The 15,538-nt window shown below is 38.0% G+C and overlaps 1 protein-coding gene across 2 annotated transcripts in view; it reads left to right on the top strand.

Moving 5' to 3' along the window:
* The first annotated feature begins 1,099 nt into the window (after positions 1-1,099).
* The window catches only part of TBC1D8B (TBC1 domain family member 8B), a 56,203-nt gene continuing 41,764 nt past the window's right edge, over positions 1,100-15,538 (top strand). The window contains exons 1-2 of one of the 2 annotated variants that reach the window (XM_027609465.1): positions 1,105-1,421; positions 4,419-4,487. In XM_027609465.1, coding sequence (XP_027465266.1) covers positions 1,292-1,421; positions 4,419-4,487 — 199 coding nt within the window. In that variant the 5' untranslated portion in view covers positions 1,105-1,291. Of the gene's footprint in view, positions 1,422-4,418; positions 4,488-15,538 lie in introns of both variants that reach the window. The other variant, XM_027609466.1, reaches the window with a different exon arrangement.

Genomic DNA, 15,538 nt, shown 5'->3' with positions numbered 1-15,538 from the left:
TTTGGCTCCTGGTTGTGCCCCACCCCATTTTTTTTTTTTTTTTTTTTTTTAGTGAAATGGCCTTGAGGCTTTATTCTCAAAAGAGCATACCAAGAGCTCCTTTTTTTTTTTTTGTACATTGCCCCCCAACTCTGTCTTCTCGAACAAAACCGTTTTTGCGTTCAGTGCACTCTTTAATTCTGGCGGTCTCAGTTATCGAAATAAATAAAAACATCCCTCAAATAAGTCCTCACTGCGAGGTCATACAAATCACTGACCTCATTCACCTTAGTGTTTAAGCAGATGCCAAGGGTACAAAGAGGTGAAGGCTACCCTGAAAGGGATTTTTTTTTCCTTAAAGAGTTCAATAAAAGGGAAAAAAAATGCTCATAAATTGTTTAGATCCTGAAAAGGAAAGTCGGAGAAGACATTTTGTGTGGCTGATTGCAATAGTTAAATAAACAGATTGGGGTGGCAGTGGCGGGAGGGAGGCGCCCATGGCGTGAAGAAAATCCTGTGGCTTTTGGAGATTTTATAGTCTTCCTGTATGGGCAGAAAGAAACTGAATCTAAGATTTTGAATTAGACAAGGAATTGTATCAGACTCCACTTAATCGCGTGACCTTGGGTAAGTCACCTCACCCGTCTGTGCTCTTGTTTATTTATGTGCAAAGTGGGAAATAATATCCACTTCGCAAGACCTCTGTGAGAATTACGTGAGATAATGTATATGAATTCGCTTTAGTACAAAGTAAGAGCTCATTAAATGTCAGTGCTGCTACTGCAGCTTCCCAGAATGGGCCGTTCGTTACTCCAAAATTCCAGAAACTTTGTTTTCTACAGTTTATCACCGTCGGCTGTAAACGGATGAGAAGAAACAACACATTTATACCTGGGGCTCACTTATTTGAACAAAAAACCGCTTTAAACTTTAAATAGGCAAAATACACTTAAGTGGTGGCGGGACGCGCTTTGAAAGCACCCCCACCCCGTTCTCATCCCAGTGGATTGTGGAAATTGTAGTCCCTGGCTCTCGTTGTTTGGGCACAGAAAAGCGAGTAGGAAACTACAACTCCCAGGAGGCAAAGAAGCGGGACTATTTCCCAGTCGGGCGGTAGAGCTGTAGGAGGGAATTGGCAATCTCGCTGCCTACGTGGGAGAGAAGGGAGGGTTGGGGGAAGCGTGGAAAACCTGAACCCAAGCCGCTGCAGCCTGAGGAAGATTTGGTGGGAGAAGTAGAGGGAAATAGACGGGTGGAGGAGGAGGTGAGGAGGGCATCTGGGTCGCTGCTGCTGGGCGGCACAAAGTTCGCGATGTGGCTAAAGCCTGAGGAAGTGCTCCTGAAAAATGCGCTGAAGCTGTGGCTGATGGAAAGGTCCAACGACTACTTCGTGCTGCAGCGGCGTCGGGGCTACGGTGAGGAAGGCGGAGGGGGTCTCACAGGTAAGCTGCGGCCACCCGCACCCACCCCGGGGCCGTGCTCGCTGCCACTTAAAAGGCGGTGAGGGAAAACAGTTACTCGTCGCCACCCGCCGCTCGATTCTAAACCCCTGGCGGAGGGGCTGGGGTTCTTCTCCCGCCACCACATTTCCGTTGCCCTCCCTGAGTCCTGAGAATGTCTCACCGGGCGAGCAGCTGCTCTTTGGGTGGCAGGAGGAAAGGTTGGAGGGGTCCTTTCTGAGGCGGAGGAACAATCAGAGGCAGAGGACGGGTTCTTGGGCAAAGTACCTGCCCGGTCCCTTCCCACGGGGGCGGGGGCTGATGACGAGTGTTAGTCCTCGACAGGTAGCTTTGAAGCTGGTGACAGGGGCCAGTTCGCAGTTGTGGACTTAACTTTTTTCACAAAATCCCCTATCGATAATCACCATCCTGGGGAATGCGGGATGTGTGTGTGTGTGTGTCTGTGTGTCTGTGTGTGTGGGGGCGGGGAGGATGGTGAGGAGAAAGGGAGGAGCCCCAGTCACATCCTGAGGGATGGGCTTCAAATGAGAGATTAGGAAGCGGGGTGGGGGGAGCAGATCGGAGTGGGGGGAGGGCGAGGGATAGGTCTCAGAATTGCTGACCTCTCCCAATTTAGCATCTTTTACTTTGTCACCCCGTTTTCAGTCCTTGGGATCTTATTTCAGAGTAACCGTCGTAATTCGTTTCCCTCTCGAGGGTTTGGCGCTGCCCTTTCTTTCAAAGCCATGATTGTTACCAAACCCGTGAAACAAATGAAGTTTAACTCTGGCCGCCTAATCCATCCTGCCTTCAGTGATTTGATTTGCAAATCCAGAACTGTCCCTTGGTCAAGTGTTGAAAGCCTCCAGAGAATTTTGAGACCTCCCGTCTGGGGCGGGGGCATTCAAACTTTTGGACACTGGGGCACGCAGAGCTCTTTTTCGTGACAATTTGCAGTTTGGTATGGTGGCCTTGAAGTGGTGGGCCAGACTTCATTTAGGCAGCGTGATGTAGCGGAAAGAGGGAAGAGCACAAAAACCTGCGTTTTAGTCCTACGCTCATGTCTTGTTGAATGGCATTCGACAAATTCTTTAACTTATTCAACCATAAACGTCTGCTCTGTGCCACATGGAATGCTAGTGTACAAAGACAATTAAGATTCACTTCCCCCCCCAAAAAAAAAGATTCACTTCCCCGCCATTGAATTAATTGCTCATAACCTGGATAAGGGGGGAGAGGATCGGGTTAGGGGGAAGTAACCAGTAAACCAGGCAAATTATAATTATAACCAGTAACTAGTAAATCAGGCAAATTAGAATTAGAACCAAATAACTGAAAGGTTGTGTAAAGATTCATGCAGGAGATGGCATGGCTTTTCCTCTTCTGTGAAATGGTATCTACCTCACAGAGGTGAGAGGATAAAATAGGTGCCAAATCAATGTATGTTGTTAAGATGCTGATAAATGTGCACTGTTCTTTCCTCTTTTTCAAGCCCCCCCCCCCCCAGGGTGGAGATAATTCTGAGGTTCTGCAGCATTTTTTTTTTTTTTATTTTGCAACACCTCTTCATCTCATCCAGCATCTGAAAAGGTATTCTTGAAAATATGGCAACAAAAATTGCCTCATTAAACTTCACATTTTGTCATTTTCTGATTTTTAAAAATTACAAGTGTTATTTTGCAGAGGAGCCTTTCCATTTAATAGATGCATATATTTTCCAGATTAACATTTGAGAATCAGTCTTGATAAATACCAAGTGACATAATTTACCCTCTTTAGTCCATGGAGGACAGGTCAGAGTATATTTAAAGTAGATCTTATAGCCCTGTGTTACAGCATAATATTTTGGTTCCCCATTTTATTTGACCAGAATTTTGATGGTGCTCTTGTCCACATTACCAAAGAAGTATATTTCACTTTGTACAACTGTGTTCCTGGAAAATAATAGGTAAATCAAATTCTTGAGAATCAGATCAGTGTAATGTAGTATGAAATAGTTTTTCACTTCTTGCAAATTTCCTTTAAATAATCATTCCTTGTTTTCTGTTTTTAGTTTTTCATTTGACATATTTTCTTAAAACATGGACCAGTTGCACCAGTTTCTCTATTCCACCCACTCCCATGTACCCTTCAAACGCATATCTGTAGAATAAGAGATTTGTCCGCAGAAATAAACCAAGATTTCTATCGCACATGTATGTTGAGAATAGCCATAACCCCATATTGTGGTCAGTGTGTCTGTCTGCATGAATCAGTTTACCTGTGGTATGTTCAAAATGCTTGAAATTTCCACATGAGTGCTGCCACTATATTACATGTAAATTAAGCAAAATGGGTCAGAAAGGAGCAGAGGTGTTTTTAAGCTTTGTTTGGTTCTTTTGGGTCCAGAAGAAAAGTGTGTGCTGAGTTTCATAACTGCTCAGTTACTCTATTCTGACTTAAATTTGTGAAGCCAAGAGCTTTGCTATGCTTTACCGCAAATCCACATTTGGATTAGCTCTCACAGGAGTTTGGGTGCCAGCATAAGCTTGCCTTTGTCCATTTTGTTTGCTGAAATCCAATGTTATGTGCTACCCTTTTAAATGATTCCATTATACATTTTGTTTAATGAGGAAGAGATAATAACCACCTAGAAATGTTAATAGTTGTACTTTCTTTAAGATTTTATTCCTTTGCCATGTGATAATTGGCAATAACCACCAGCAATGTAATGACTTGAGCTGTGGATTTGAAGTTAGTTGACTCTGTTTTTTTTCTAATAATGGAATTGGGGCAACAGAGAACCCTAGGGTGGTTATAACAGGAGACTAATTTGTAAGTTAGAATTCTGAGGTCCTTTTCTAAATGAAACACATCTAAGGGATATCTTGTAGATTACCTATCACTTGCCTAATTTATCTTACTTAATTGTCCTGGTTCACAGCAGGGTAAGATGTCTTGTGGATATTTTTGTTATACATAAATGTTATTTTATAGATAAAGTAATTTTCTTTCATTTAGGAAGAAATTCACCCTTCTGGATTTTTGCAGTTACCTTACATTATCCCTTGATCATCCTGGCTGATAAGGGTAATGACTTTCCTGTGGCATCTAAATTTAGCACCTGGCTTTATGTAATTGAAAATAATTTATGCATATTTGGCTTATTAAGCACAAATCAACAATTTGCTCTGCTTGATAGATTGGAGCTACTACATGAGTGGAATTATGGGGCTACATTCTGGTGTATGGGACTTAGGAAGACCTATCAATCAGGAAGCTTTAATTTAGATTATTTGTTGAGACTATTTTATTCTTGAATATTCCATATCTGAAAAATGTAAGCAGGTTCTTGTGTGTTACATTGACAGTCTCCCTCAGTAGACCTTGTTTGAGGGTTGTAGAACAATACTAAAAAGTAAAATTTATTAAAATGGAGAAGTTTTAGACATTCTGTTTTCTTATCTCCTCTTTCATCTTAGCACCATTATTTTGAAATTAAATCATATGTAAAAACTAGAACATAATAACGTTTTAAATAAGCTTTCCATTTCAAAATGTTTTATGATTTTTTTTTAAAGATTTTATTTATTTATTTGACAGAGAGAGAGAGAGCACAAGCAAGGGGAGTGGCAGGCAGAGGCAGAGGGAGAAGCAGGCTCCCCGCAGAGGAGGGGGAGCCCGACACGGGACTCAATCCCAGGGTCCTGGGATCATGACCTGAGCCGAAGGCAGTCCCTTAACCCAACTGAGCCACCCAGGCGCCCCAAAATGTTTTATGATATTTATATAAACTTAACAAATCACCATGTAAATGATTCATCATAATTATACACATACATAATAAACAATAAAGTAGCCTTTTAAAGAATTTCTTAATGACCATCCCTCAAAAATATAAGGCTTTCTCTCTTTTTTCCCCACTCCCAACTCAAGGAGTCCAACTCTGAAAATGTTTTCATTTTTTTCTTAGCAAAATATGCCTGCATTCCATGTTCACAAAGGAACTATCTGATAAAATTTTTGGCTTCCCAGGTACCTTATTACTGGGACTGGAGTACCCAAATGGTGGCCATGATATCACATTTTAGATAAGGAAATATCAAATCCCCCCCTACACACACTATAAATTAATAAATATCATTTTGACTTATTGAAGAGAAAATCCCATAGGGCAAACTTCGGGAGGACAAATCACACTGTGTGCTTCCCTCCTTTACTCCCTCCTTGGAACATTTTGATCCATGTGAAATCAAGTAAAAAATTATAGTTGACCCTTGAACAATGTGGAGGTCAGGCATACCAGTCCCCCTATCCCCACCCTGCCATGTGCAGTCACAAATCCACATATAAATTTTGACTCTCCCAAAATTTAACTACTCACACCCTACCATTGAGGGAAGCCTTACCAATAACATAAAGAGTCAATTAGCACATATTTTGTGTATTATATACTGTATTCTTACAATAAAGTAAACTAGAGAAAAGAGAGTGTTAAAGAAATCATAAGAAAGAATAAATACATTTATATTACTGCACTGTATGTGTGGGAAAAAATCCACGTATAAGTGGACCTGCACAGTTCAAGCCCATGTTATTCAAGGGTCAAGTGTACTTTATTATTTTTTTTCAAGTGTACTTTAAAGATGGCTAAAATTAACAACATAGGAAGCAACAGATATTGTCGAGGATGTGGAGAAAGGGGAACCCTTTTGTGCTGTTGGTAGGAATGCAAACTGGTGCAGCCACTCTGGAAAACAGTATGGAGGTTCCTCAAAAAGTTAAAAATAAAACTACCCTAATATCCAGCAGTTGCACTACCAGGTATTTACCCAAAGGATACAAAAATACTGATTCAAAGGGGCACGTGCACCCTGATGTTTATAGCAGCATTATCAACAATAGCCAAATAATGGAAAGAGTCCAAATGTCCACCATCAATTGATGAATGGATGGAGAAGTTGTGACGTGTGTGTGTGTGTGTGTGTGTGTGTGTGTGTAAAATGGAATATTACTCAGCCATAAAAAGAATGAAATTTTGCCATTGCAGTGATGTGGATGGAGCTAGAGAGTATTATGCTAAGCAAAATAAGTCAGCCCGAGAAAGACAAATACCATATGATTTCACTCATACGTGGAATTTAAAAAACAAAACAGATGAACATAGGGGAAAAAAAGAGAGAGGCAAACACAAGAAACAGACAACTATAGAGAACTAACTAAGGGTTGCTGGAGGGGAGGTGAACAGGGGTGTGGGTTAAATGGGTGATGGGTATTAAGGAGGGCACTTGTTGTGATAAGCACTGGGTGTTGTATGTAAGTAATGAATCACTGAATTCTACACCTGAAACTAATATTGCACTGTATCTTAACTTGCTGAAATTTAAATAAAAACTTGAAACTACAAAAAATAAAATAAAGTAGAAAAATAAAGATCTTTTTAAAATAATTATCTAATTCCAGTATACTTAACATACAGTGTTATATTAGTTTTAGGTGTACAATATAGTGATTCACCAATTCTGTACATTACTCAGTGCTCATCACAATAAGTGTACTCTTAATCCCTTTATCTGTTTCACACATCCCCCACTCACCTCCCCTCTGGCATTCACCAATTCTGTATATTTAAGAGTCTGTTTTTATTCATCTGTTTGTTAATTTATTCATTTGTTTTGTTTCTTAAATTCCACGTATGAGTGAAATTATATGGTATTTGTCTTTATCTGACTTGCTTCACTTAACATACCCTCTAGATCCATCTATGTTGTTTTGAGTGAGAAAGGACAGCTTCATTGGTGGTCTAATGACTTGAAAGATGATCATTGTCACCACTTTCTCTTGGTAGTAGTGGAAGGATTATTGACGGCATACCTATAAGCCTCAGGAGTTTTTTAGATACCTGTTGATAACACTGTTCTCTCTTCTTTTCCCCTCCCTTGCTTGTTGCTGGAGTCTTTCTTTCCTTAAGCATACAGGAAACCACTACTCCACTTCACCTTAGGATCATGAATCTTCAATCCTCAAGAGTTAAGTTAAAATAACAATAATGAGGGTGCCTGGGTGGCTCAGTTGGTTAAGCGACTGCCTTCGGCTCAGATCATGATCCTGGAGTCCCAGGATCGAGTCCTGCATTGGGCTCCCTGCTCAGCGGGGAGTCTGCTTCTCTGTCTGACCCTCCCCCCTCTCATGTGCTCTCTCTCTCTCTCATTCTCTCTCTCAAATAAATAAATAAAATCTTTAAAAAAATAATGATGATGTGGATTGTATAGAGAGGGGTTTTTTGGCTAAGATATTGGAAATTTATAATGTAAGTAGGAGACTAGTATTTGCTCTCAAGTGGATTTCATTCTAATAAAAAGACTAAACAAATTTAAAAAAGTGATGATATTGACCAACTTTCATTTTTCCAAACCTCTTATAAAGCTGACCTTTCTCATTCAAAGAGATCTTTAAAAGTAACTTTTTACTTGATTTCACATGGATCAAAATGTTCCAGGGAAGGAACAGAGCACAGTATAATTTGCCCTCCCGGGGGTTACCCTATGGGATTCTCTTTTTAATAAGTCAGCTACAAGCCAACATCCATAAATACATCAATATACCACTGAGTTCATTGATTGCACTTGCCTCATTAACTCTACTACCTTTGTCTGCCCTGATTCTTTAATATTTTTATGTCTCTATTCAGCTATAATTGTTTTATAAAGGCTTTGTTTCCTCATCCATAAAATGGAAACAAAACTTGTCTTCCCTACCTCATGACATTGTTCTGAGAGTCAAATGAGTTTTAAAACTTGTGAGCAGCTATATAAACATCTGATATTCATTTATCTATTAATGGAGTGCCATTTTCTGTAGGGCCAAAGGAGCATCTATATTTATACCATTTTCCATAGTAATTACTTTTCCCATGTTGTATACAGAAATTGATTTGGAGTAGTAACATTGAATATGTCCAATCTGCAATGATTCCATTACAAAAGTAAAACACTGATAGTTATTCAATAATTTTGGTATGATTGTGATTATGCATTTATGATTTAAAACCAGAATAATATACAAGCATTTGAATAAAATACCATAGCAGCATTTCATTTTGATCTATGATTGCCCCAAACCTGGAAGTTCCCCAACAGCACTTCTACAGATAAAAGCATCACTTGTCTTACTGAGTGATATTGAAGAATACATATAGTTTTAGTCACATTAGTTATATTTTTCAAAACATGATACTTGAAGTAGAAATGAGTCAGCTGATGAAAACCCATGCTTCTCGTGGACTATGGATGTAAAGTAAGCTAAAAACTAATAATAAAATAAATGGCTCTATAATGTTTACCCTGTTGGAGTACCAGCTATGACATGTATTTTATGTTACCTTTACGTTAGAAAATCTGCCCAATTTTCCACCTTTTGCTGCTGCTATATAAGCACAAAAGATAAGAAGGAATTTTGTATGTGGTTGTAGAGGATACATTCATTTAACAGATACTTACCAAGTGCTTTCTAAAAAGCAAGCACTCTTTTAGGTGCTGGAGATAACAGCAAATGAGCAAAACTAAATCCTTATGCTCATGGGCTAACATTCTAGTTGAGGGAGGCAAATAAACAAGTACTACATGGCTGGTGGTGATAAGCCATATGAAGAAATACAAAGTAAGGTATAGTGATAGGGGAGGAGGTTGGTATTTTAGATAAATTTGGTCTAGGAAGGCCTCTTTAAGGTGACATATGAGCAGAGACCAGAGGGACTAGAGCATATGAAGCCAAGCGGATATTTGGAGGCCGAGTGAATATATATAATTCTTCTAGGAATTTTGCTATGAAGAGGAACAGAGAAATGGGGTAGTAGCTGGTTTCTGCCCTGGGCATTGGGTATACAGTAGTGAATAAAACAGAAATAGTTCCTACCCTTACAGAGTTCGTAATTTAGTGGGACAGACAGATAATAAACAAGTAAGCAAGCAAATATATAATTACTGGGGTAGTCAGTAATATCTCCCTGATTTTGGTGACTTACAGTCATGAATGAGGGGTGTTTGAGACCCCCAAACAATTTTCCAAGGCCAGTTCTGGTGTGAAGTATGCTTATCAGATGTCCTGTTAAATGATACAAAGATTCCTAAAAGCAGTGATTAATAACAATAGGTGGTATTCTGGTGGCAGAATTCCAATGTGATATCTCAGGAGCATCTTGTCAAAAAGCAGTTTGTATTGTTTTTGAATTAAATCAGCCAAATATGAAAACTAATAATATCTGGGATGTGGTTTGATAGAGAGAAATGAGGAGGACATTCTAAGCAGGACAAATAATATGATAGTATAAAATCAAAAGATGGCAGTCATTGGGGACACAGCAAATATTCCAGATTCATTTCTTTGCGGTTGGAAATATGAGACTCAAGATATAATGCCCTTAGCAACTAGAAAAGGTTGTTGAAAAGGAATGCCCGTATCTATAGAATAGGAAAACCTGATAGAGAATTAAAGGTACTTGAGAATTAAACCTTGTGTTTTTTGTCTCCACTATTCTTTCAACTCCAGTCTAGATGGTCTTGTTTTTTCTTCTCCCTTACTCCAGTATAAAGAAGTGAAGTTTTAAAACAATCACATTTGTTGATTTTTTTATCATTGTATTAGTTGTCCTCTCATTTTATACTAATGAAGATTATGGTCAGCTTTAGGTCTTTTTTTTTTTTTAAGAGTTTATTTATTTATTTGAGAGAGAGAGAATGAGAGACGGAGAGCACGAGAGGGAAGAGGGTCAGAGGGAGAAGCAGACTCCCTGCTGAGCAGGGAGCCCGATGCGGGACTCGATCCCGGGACTCCAGGATCATGACCTGAGCCGAAGGCAGTCGCTTAACCAACTGAGCCACCCAGGCGCCCCTAAATAACATTTTTAAAGTGCTGTATCATTTGTATATCTAGTTTTCAAGTAAATGTCTTTAAAAGAATGCAGGGAGAGGAAAAACAGGACAAAGAAGAGTTATTTTTATTAACTGTTTTCCAAAGCTCTTAGTGTAAAGTTGGCAGCTTTCAAAATGCCAACTGTGGCTATTGGATTATCCTAAAATAAGCATTCACAGTCCTGTTTTAAGGGCTTAGATCTGGTAGCAAAAGCAATAGAATCAAGAATACCCACAACCTCTGAGAACACTACTTTCTCCTATTTGAAAGTATTTTCTACTAAGTGTGTTGGCAGTTTACTAATTAGTTTGTTCATTAACATTTAATGAAGTTGAGATTATAAAAAATTCAGTAAAGGTGTACTTTTTTGACTTTGTAAACATGACAATTTATGACAAGATACAGAATCCACTATAAAGTTCTAGCAGTCATTTCTATGGCCAAAATTTATAATCAAACATTTTACTTAGAATGTAAATAAATCTTGTTTGTAATTAAGAAGTTCATTTAAATGACTCTTCTGCAGCTAGAGCAGTGTTGCCTTACACAGTGCCCTCAATCTAGTTTACAAGCAGAAAGAGACACTTGTCAAACTAAAAGTGTGCAAAATTTGTACACTGATAATGAGTACCACCTTCAAGCTGTGGCTGTTTTAACAGCCTCTCCAACACTCAGCCCTTGGGGTCCTACCTGTTTGTCATTATTATTGACGTAATACAAAAAAGAAATGTTTGGGGCTCCTGGGTGGCTCATTTGGTCCAGTGGCTGGCTCTTGATTTCAGCTCAGGTCATGATATTGGGGTCTTGGGATCAAGCACCTGTGTCCCGCTCCATGCTTAGCGAGAAGTCAGCTTCAGGATTCTCTCTCCCTCTGCCCCTCCCCCGGCTTGCTCTCTCTCTCTCTCTCTCTCTCTCTCTCTCTCTCAGATAAATCTTTTAAAAAATTTTATATGCAACTAATGAATTGTTGAGCACTACATCAAAAACTAATGATGTACTATATGTTGGTTAACTGAACATAATAAAAAATAAATTAAAAAATTTTAAACAATGGGGGCGCCTGGGTGGCTCAGTTGTTAAACGTCTGCCTTCGGCTCAGGTCATGATCCCAGGGTCCTGGGATCGAGCCCCACATCGGGCTCTCTGCTTGATGGGAAGCCTGCCTCTCCCTCTCCCACTCCCCCTGCTTGTGTTCCCTCCCTCTGTGTCTCTCTCTGTCAAATAAATAAATAAAATCTTTAAAAAAAATTTAAACAATTTAAAAGAATAAAAATTTTATCAAATTTGCAAGTGTCTAAAAATTGAAAGGGACAATTAACACCATAGATCAGTTATCTCAACACTGGCTGCATATTACGTTCAACTGAGAACCTTTTAAAACAAAGTAAATGACTTTAGGAGGGATGGATGACAGAAGATTGATGAAATGTTCGTAATTATTGAAGTTAGGTGATGGTCACATAGAAGTGTCAATATATTATTTTCTCTATTTTTTTTTACATTTGAAAAATTTTATAATACAAAGTTAAGGGAAAAAATAGAATACCCAGGCCATATCCCAGATAAATTAGAATCTCTGGGCTTTAGTAGTTTCAAAAACTCCAAATGATTCAAATTTGAAGTTTCAGTTGAGAGTCACTGTCATAGAAAATAAAATCAAGATTCATAAAGATCTGGACAAGTTCGAATGCTCAGTTGACATCAGTGGAATAAAATTTAACATGGATAAATGTAAACTGCATTTAGGGGTTTTTTGTTGTTGTTGTTTTAATCAGCTGTACAGGACAGAGAATACCTAGGTTGGTGCTTGTACTTGTGAAATAGATCAAAGTAGATTAGTCAATCACAAGTTTAATATAATATGACGTAGTGGCTTAAAAAGCTAATATGATCTTAGACTGCATTAATATAACCTTGGAGCCCACAATATAAAAAACCTGCATTTATTCAGACCATATCTGACATTCAGGTTTGAATGGCACATTTTATAAGAGACTTTGACAAATAGGTACGTTAAGAGAATGGTAGAAGAAAAATCTCATATAACAGACAATCTCATACAACAAACAATTGAAAGAACTAGGAGTATTTTAAGCTAGGAGAAGAGAAGAATAAGCAAGGGGAGACAAGATAATCATAATATTTGAAGACCCATTGTGTTGAATAGAGAATATGTTTTGCATGGTCCCAAATGCTACATGGAAATAGCATTTTATTTATTCTGAGAAAGACCTTTTTTTTTAAGTGTATAAGAAGTAGCTTTATTTTTTATCTAAAAAAGGTAAAAAATGTTCATTGTAAAAGTTTCCAAAAATATGTATAGGCATTAAGAAAAAATGATCACCCATCATCCTGCTGCCCAGTGATAACCACTGTAAGTAGGATCACCTACCTTGTTTGTGGGGCCCAGTGCAAAATGAAAATTCAGAGCTCTTTGTTCAAAAATTAAGAAATTTCAAGACAGTGACAGCAGAGAATTAAACTAAGCAGGGGCTCTTCTGAGCATGGGGCCCTTTGGACAGGTCACAAGCTCTTGAAGCTAGCCTTGACTATAACATTTAGATATATAAATCCTTTCATATTTTAGAAAGGACTTTCCAATTTTTTATTGTGTTTAGTTAGCCAGCATATAGTACATCATAAGTTTTTGATGTAGTGTTCAAGGACTTTCCAATTATTAGAAAGTCCCACCAAAACAATAGTCTACCTTGGGAAAAGTAGGAATATATAGGAATATAAAGGAATAAGCCAGGCTTTTTATCAGAAATACTATAGAGTGAATATGCTAGAGGTTGGACTACATGACCTGTTAGCATATTTTTCAGCTCAATGGTGCTTTATCTCTATCCAGCAAAAGAGAATTGGTTCATGAGCAATAATCATTACCTGCAAATAGCCTATTTAAAAAAATGGTAGAACCTTGCTTTTTTGTTATCTTCCTATGCCATTTAATAAAAGTATTGTGATGGTGTATATCCTTAAGAAGTTTGGTGTTATTTGTATGGCTGGATGCTACCAAAACCCCATAGACATTACCAGGATCTAGAGCTTTGGTACCTTACTCAATATAGACATTCAAAGGATGATTTGAACTTCTTTATAATTTTAAATCTCTTGTTCTGTCTTGTAGCTATTCTCTCAGTGTCTATTCTCTTCCCAATTTACTATAGCTATAGAAATTCCCATGTGTAGGCTGATTGATGACCTTGGATGTTCAGGCTGTCAGATAATAAACCTCTGTGTACATAGAAAAGCAACCCAAAGTTATCTGCTTGTTTTCTTGTACTTTTACAACCCAGACATTGGCACATATTAATTCCTGATTGACTTGCAAGGACTTGATGATGATTATAGCTTAATGAGCTAGAAGAGTTCCCCAAGTGACTGGAAATGTATTCTAGCGCTAGCTTCCAAATTATTTGTCATATAGCTTTATATTAACTGACAGATTTAATGTACTTATAAAAACTGAACAATTTCCTTTCTACATAGTGTAAGGCACTTATAATCTTGTGAACACATTTCTGCTGCTGCTGCTGCTGCAAAAAAAAAAAAAAAAAAAAATGGCCTTTCCTGTCAGTGATTTTGACTGCTTTGTCCCCAGTCTCACAACTTTCTATCAGAGAACTAATTGTTATTATGTTACTCAGGAATGGTTATCTGTGGCCTCTCCTTTCTTTTCTGCCTCCTTACACATCCACTCTCCCACCATTATTTTTCAGCTGAGCCATACTTTTTTTTTTTTTTTACCATTTTGCTCTTTCTCCTGTTCTAATATTACTTTTTCTAATGTATGTACGTAAGGAAATAGAATTTAAGCTAGTTTTATTTAAAATGTAGTAAAGCCAGGGGTGCCTGGGTGCCTCAGTGGGTGAAGCATCTGCTTTTGGCTGAGGTCATGATCTCAGGGTCCTGGGATCCAGCCCCATATGGGGCTCCCGACTCAGTGGGGAGTCTGCTTCTCCGTCTCCCTCTGAGCCTCCGCCTGCTCCTGCTCTCTCTTTCTCTTACACTCTCTCTCGCAAAAATAAATAAATAAAATCTTAAAAAATAATAAAATGTGGTAAGGGCAAAATAAATGATTTTCCTTATAAATTTGACAATACTTTTTTAAAATTTTTAGAATTTAAGTTTTTGGAAGGCAAATCTAGCAGCTAAAACAGTGCTGTTTAATAAATGCTTTTATTTAAAGTTATAATTCCTTTATTTTGACAATGTTGTCAAGTTGTTATATGTATATTTATATACACAGACATTCATACCCTTGGTTTTGTTTTTCAACTTGAAGAGAGTTACCTCTTTTGGTTCTTTTACTTCTACTCTTATCTTTCTTCTGAATATTTTCACTTTCTGGTCTTCAAACTGAGAACATTCTCCTTTTTTTCCATTTCCTGAATAATTTCAATCACATTGCTATGAAGAGGCTATCTGCAATGTTTAGCTCCTACTTTTCTTTATCCTTGATCTCTTAGCCAAATCCAGCTTCTCACAGTACCTTTTTCATGCTGGAAGTGATAGAATTATTTTTTTTCTTTTATCTCCAAACCCTCCAGGATTTCCGTCATTATTAGTTGAAATATAATCACTTCTTCTCTCCTCCTCATTCCCATTCTCTTTTCCCCAGCACCTCCTCTTTCATAATATTGTCTGGATTTTCTTATTTCTATTTCTTAAATTCTTCCATTCATACCAGATTTTTTTTTCATATCAGATCAGTTTTTTTCTTTGTAATCTGTACATGTTGCCATTGCCAAAATCTTCCTTGATACTTTACCTCCACTATCAAAACCCTCTGTCAGGTTGCTAATTGATATTATATAATGCTGCATTTGTGACCCCTGTTTTTATTTTTTATTGATTCTTACATTTACTCTCTTACCCTTTCCTTTCAGCTGAGCCAAATTTCTCTTCATATCTCTATTCTACCACCTAATCTTCTAATTTACCTCCCTCAATGCTCATAATAACTTCCTATCACACATCTGCCAACCTACCTATATTCTCATTCAAAGCTTGCTTGTAATCTTAACTCCTTTTAAGTGAGTAAAGAAAGGAAAATAGCCAAAAGCCTACTTTGTAATTGGTTTGAATTTTTTCTCAAATCTATATGCTGAATTAAAAATACCTTATAAAACAACACCAACACTCAACCAATCAAAGCTTACAGGAAAGGAAAGCAGTTTTATATATTTCAGTCATCTCATTGAAATTTTGCCCCTGTTGTGCCCAGC

This window comes from Zalophus californianus, chromosome X (assembly GCF_009762305.2).
Source record: "Zalophus californianus isolate mZalCal1 chromosome X, mZalCal1.pri.v2, whole genome shotgun sequence".
Classification (NCBI taxonomy): Eukaryota; Metazoa; Chordata; class Mammalia; order Carnivora; family Otariidae; genus Zalophus; species Zalophus californianus.
The sequence above is the reverse complement of the archived record's forward strand: the minus strand, read 5'-3'. Positions and strand labels throughout refer to the sequence as shown.